At 37.0% G+C, this 5,860-nt stretch overlaps 1 protein-coding gene across 1 annotated transcript; it reads left to right on the plus strand.

The window, feature by feature from the left end:
* The first annotated feature begins 2,577 nt into the window (after nucleotides 1-2,577).
* LOC149531917 (short-chain dehydrogenase TIC 32 B, chloroplastic-like) lies at nucleotides 2,578-5,344 on the plus strand. The gene is made up of 8 exons (XM_089810280.1): nucleotides 2,578-3,499; nucleotides 3,666-3,897; nucleotides 3,988-4,067; nucleotides 4,147-4,300; nucleotides 4,407-4,485; nucleotides 4,605-4,692; nucleotides 4,800-4,846; nucleotides 5,102-5,344. Exons 1-8 carry the CDS (start codon nucleotides 3,376-3,378, stop codon nucleotides 5,261-5,263), a joined length of 966 nt encoding a protein of 321 aa, XP_089666406.1. The 5' UTR covers nucleotides 2,578-3,375; the 3' UTR covers nucleotides 5,264-5,344.
* Nucleotides 5,345-5,860: the final 516 nt, after the last annotated feature.

The following is a 5,860-nucleotide window of genomic DNA, read 5'->3' on the forward strand; positions in this document are numbered from 1 at the left end:
TATAAAATAAATAAAACTTCAAGTAACCCTCTTAACTATAAATTTATTAAATATTTTTTAAAACTACTAAATGAAATAAAAAGTGTGCATAGGAGACACAACTATATTTAATGAAAGATAATAACACCTTTTGTGTTTGCCAAATATTTTATCCTCTTAATGTTTAATTAATTTTGTAAATATTTGAAATTTAAAAATTAGATAATTTAGAATACTACTTATTATTTAGATATCTTCAAGTTTTGAGTGTATTGTTCTCACGTTAGTTAGGGCCCGTTTGGTTGCAAGCGTAGGAATTGAGAATTAGAATAGAAAATTTGAATGAGAATGGAAAATGAAGAATAGGAATGAAAAAATGCAATCCAATCTTGTTTATCCCTTGTTTGGTTATGCAAGCTTAAATTGGAATAGGGTTAACTTGCAATCGGCGCCGTTTGAAAATATTTTGAAGATGCAATCGGCGCCATTGAAAAATCACTGAAATATTTGAAAATATTGAAAACAAAGTTCCCGCGCTCACCCCAGGTCAAAGCGGATTTGAAAATTTAATCAAATTTGAGAAAGCGAAAATGAATGCAAGAATAGCAATTCCAATTACAGGTATTTTTTGGAATGGACAAAAGCTCATTTTGGGGCTAAAATGAGAATACGTATTCCTATTCCCTATTCCTATTCCACGCACCAAACAAAGAATACAAATCATATTCTAATTTCCTATTCCTATTCCAGTTGTATTCCAACAACCAAACGGGCCCTTAGTGATCTCCTACAAAGGTTGATTTCATTTTGAGTAGTTAGTTTGTGAAGGGATGTCTTGGTATTGATCTTTAGTTGATATGGGATGGATTAGTAAGAGGCCCATGAGTACTCCTTTTTTACTTTGGAGAAGTGGATTTGGAAGTCAAGTATAATTTTTTTTTGAAAGGAAGCACCTTCTTTCTTCAAATCACAACTTTAAGTGAGGTGGCTTAGATTTCTACATTGGACTAAGTATCAATTCGGTTTCTACATTTTGCACTCTTAAGTTATGACGTAATCAACTCAAGTTATAGCAATATATAGCTTATGAATCATTTTTTCTATCAACTTACTCTATTTTAGGATATTATACAAGCCTCCTATGAAGACCCTTTTTCTCCAAATTGTCTCCCTAGTCTCAAGGCAAGAATATGCCTACTCTAGAACAATTCATATATTTATTATTATAAGCAATTCATATATTTATTATTATAAATAATGCAAATATCAAGTCTCTTATAGATTATTCCCACACAAATAATAACAAATTAAAAGTATCTAATCTTAAGATTTTTTCTTCAATATATAGAATATTTTATTATATTTTAAACACATAATTTCTTACTCAAATTTAATTCATATTATATGAATCATAAATTACAAGAGCTCATCTCAAAAAATGTGCAATCTACTTAATACTCATTATATCCTAGAAATCTTTAAAAAGTAAGCATCCAAATACAAATAAAGCGCTTAATATAGTTAAGAGCTCATTATAGCATAAACCATACTTTATAAACAAGCCACCAATATAAATATATTGAAATGCTCATCATATCTGAAATGATATTGTAATATATAGCCAAGCCATCCACCTACCTAAGTGCGGGATGAAAAATGAAGATCCATTTTCGGTGGTGCTGGTACACACGAACCATGCATGAGCAAGGAGTAGAAAATAATGAGAAAAATTATAGAATAATACAGTACCATTAACGAAAAAAAGGGAGTTGGTTTTTGTGTTTTGGTGTGTAATCATGGCTGTCCCGTTTAATGGAGCAAAGGGAAGCTTCTTTTTCATAATTGCTGCCATGTAATTGGCAGTTGCAGCTTGTACCCTATTTGAACTGAGATTCGTTAGGAGAGATTTAATAAACCCATTTCTTTACAATCACAAACAACTCAATGACTCCTCTACCAGTAATTAATATTTTTTTGATATGGTCTTTTATCCCATGATTACATACAGGGTCCTGTTGTTGTCTCATGTAGGCAAAGGAATAAAAATTTGTTAAAATGCAAATCCCATCGCCTCACGGACGTCCAATGCAATGGCAGAATGCTTTTGCTTTTGGTCCGGCTGTTGCACTGTTCAACTGCAACATTTGCCCGGTTCAACTCAGCTATTTTTCTGGCGATAGCCTTCTGGTCTCCCACTCAACTAGCAACTTTAAGTGGGAGCTTACTTTTTACTGTGTGAGCCTCCCCTGCCCTGCCCTTCCTATTTGCCTATATGCTGTACAGTCTACAAGTTTATTCTCATACGTTTTCTCCCATTATGGTTAATGCAGGGGTGTCAGTGGGGTTCGAACCTGGAACCAAATTGAGCATCCCGACAAATGTGGGCCAGAGTTCTTGTTGTCACCCACCCCACTACCTCATTAACTATATACCAGTTTCCACTTTTCAGCCACTATCTCACAAAACGCATTTCGTATGCTCTTCAGCCGAATGATTACTACTTTGTCATATTCGTGAGTACTGAACATGTGTAACTAATTTATTTAGTTTTGTATGATTCTACTATTACCTTACCCACCTAGGCTAGTACTCTCTTTTATCCGCTGATTGATATCTCGATTGAGATGTTTTGTCATCTTGGGAAGGCTCCATTTTTATTCTAGTATATTGGCTGTTCTTCTTCTTCTCCTGTAGATGAATGGAGGGGAGAAACAAACAAAGACACTTGGCTGTACTGTATGGTTCTTGTACTGGTGAATTAGGTATTTGTAAGAAAAGACGGCCATGGAGTAGAGTAGGGTAAGGGTAATGGGTATTTTCTTCTTCTACTACTTTTTGAAAGTAATGGATACCTATTTGGGGTTTGAGTGGAGGGGTCATTTTGGTCTGGTGAGTTCACAGACAAGGAAGACATTGATGGGAAAAGCCCTGTTTCATCACCTGCACTTCCAGTTTCTCAGTTTGAGTAGTGACGTGGTTGACTAAGGGACCGACAGAATTAACTATTAGCAGACATTAACATGAACAAATCCCTGATCTACCCAATTTTTTCCTTTTTTAAAATTTTAACCCTAAAGTGCATGTGCAATTCATAAGGTGGAGCCTCACAGGGATCTGGCCTATTTATACCCTTAAAAACAGAAGGCCTTTCTGCACAATTTGCATGCCCAGATTTGTTTAGGAGGTTCTGCAGTTGCATGTGCCAGACAGAGACTGAATTTTTATTTGAGAAGTTTGCATGCTCTTCTCTGCTGTTTCTGAGGACTCTTTTCTACTGAGAATTCAATCATATGTGTTATGGCGTAGGTGGGGTAGTGTTGTTTATGGGCAAAGGTGTCAGGCGGCAGTAGTGGGTCGACTTTATCAGAAGTTTGCTGGTGTTTTTTAAAAGCAAAAATGGTGGCGAAGACGATTAAATACCTGATTGGCGCAGCAGGGCCCAGCGGCTTTGGCTCAAAATCCACGGCCGAGGATGTCACAGCTGATTGTTGCCTCCATTCTTTCACTGTAATAATTACTGGTAACGGAATTGCCGAGGCCTTTGATCTCGTTCTGTTCTTTTATCTCTTGTTTGTTCCTGAAGCTTTTAAGAAATGAGAGATTTTCTAGTAAAGCTTGTAACCCTTCTGTAATGGGGGATTTCATCAGATCTTCCCGGGATTTACAACTGTTTTGCATGGTTGCAGGTGCAACGTCAGGGATTGGAGCTGAAACGGCGAGAGTATTAGCCAAGCGAGGGGCAAGATTGGTGATCCCTGCCAGAAATCTGAAAGCAGCCCATGATGCAAAAGCGTGCATTCTCAGAGAGACTCCCACAGCGGAGATCATCGTGATGGAACTGGATCTCAGCTCCTTCAAGTCGATCAGAAGATTTGCCGCCAACTTCGAATCGCTTGGCTTACCGCTCAATATTCTTATGTAAGTACCGCCTGAGTAAATTAGTCTTTCCGTGGTTTGAATGTTTCTGGGATTTATAAACCACGGTGTATTTGACTGCGGAATTTGCAGAAACAACGCCGGGAAATTTTGTCACCAGTTCCAATTGTCGGAGGACGGCTTTGAAATGACCTTTGCCACTAATTATCTCGGTAATGGCCTCTTCTTGGTCGAGTACTTCTAAATATTTGCGAGGCTTTCTCTGCCCTGAATGTTGTGGCGTACATGCAGGCCACTTTCTTTTGACAAGACTGCTGCTGAACAAACTGGTGCAGACGGCGGACGAGACAGGCGTTCAGGGAAGAATCGTGAATGTTTCTTCTGTCATTCATAGCTGGCTAGGCAAAGATGGAATTGAGCTCGGCCAATTAAACGATCCAAAAATGTAACAATTCCAGGACTCCGCTTTTCTTTACAATTGAAACCTTTTCCGAAAAATGTAGCCGACAATTTTATTTGCGATTTCCAGCTTATTCTTGTAAACTTCACAGGTACAACGCAACGCGGGTATATGCTGAATCTAAGCTGGCAAACATCCTACATACTAAAGAACTTTCTTTGCGTCTCAAGGTACAGAGAGCCTGTAGACTGCAATCGATATTGCGATATACTTTTTAAGTTCGACAGCCAACCTTGGCTTTGTATAGCACAGGCGATAATATGACAAATCTCTCATGGTTTAACTGCAGGAAATGAAGGCAAATGTTACAGCGAACTCTATTCATCCAGGAATTGTGAGGACGAGGATAACAAGAGATCGCGAAGGACTTATCACAGGTTGAGTCTTATTCTTCTATTTTGAAATCGTTTATTTGCAGGAAAACTCAATATACTTTCAAATCTAATAGACTAATTTAACGAGCAATTTTATACGTTTGCTGCAGATTTAGTTTTCTTCCTCGCGTCAAAGCTTTTAAAATCAATTCCTCAGGTGATCTTTTATCTCGGACTCGTCAATCATTTACACAGTTTTGATCAGAAAAATAGCTTGTGAAATTATTCTGTCAATCAGCACTCAGTTCATACGCATGAATTTACTCAAGAGTAGGGATCTGTAGGACGAATATGCAGCGGGAGTAGATGCGCTTTACTTTTAATAAATATTCAAATTTGCTTTTCTGAAAAGATCTCGGATAAAGAATAAATCAGAGTGGCTCACGACTTTTGTGCTTTAATATCTGGACAGGCAGCGTCAACAACCTGTTATGTCGCCGTTCATCGGGAATTACACAACAAATCGGGTAAATACTTCTCAGATTGCAATGAAGAATGCACATCTACCTTAGCAAATGATCCGGAAAAGGCAAAGGAGCTTTGGGAAGCCAGCGAGCTTATGATATCATCGTGACTGTAAATTATGATCTGTAACCTCAACATAAAATAATAAAATCAAAATAGAATGAAGTCATCAACTGTATTACATTGTAAATATCGTTTTGTTCTGCTTTATTCATAGATGATCTTTGGCTGCTCTACAATTTCAATTATACAATAACGTTAGGTTAACATTTTTACCCCTCCGATTTCCTTCCATTTATCCTTGCACAGTCTTGATCTCAAAACCTAAACACATTTTACAGACTATTTCCGGTAACAATTCAATGAAGTACATATTGTTTTTCCACAATCCATTACAATTATCAATGTATTAAATACAATTGAATTAACAGTCACGATCTCTTCGTTCAAGGATTTTCTTAGATCTGCTATGAATTTTAAACGTCTTTCTTTCAGTTTCTTTAATCTTATTTCCAAAAGATGCCTGAGATCTGATCTTAAACAACATTAAAAAAAATGCATTATTAAAATTACCTGAAATTCATGAAAAGCATCCGATGTCAATCTGAAATTATTATCTAATCACAGTCCTTTCAGATCTCCCTGCGAATTCCAACCTCGGTCAAATGTTGAATTTGGACTGGACGATAGATTAACAGACAAGTGC

Source organism: Cupressus sempervirens, chromosome 11 (assembly GCF_028749045.1).
Source record: "Cupressus sempervirens isolate cs-2001-9-10 chromosome 11, ASM2874904v1, whole genome shotgun sequence".
Classification (NCBI taxonomy): Eukaryota; Viridiplantae; Streptophyta; class Pinopsida; order Cupressales; family Cupressaceae; genus Cupressus; species Cupressus sempervirens.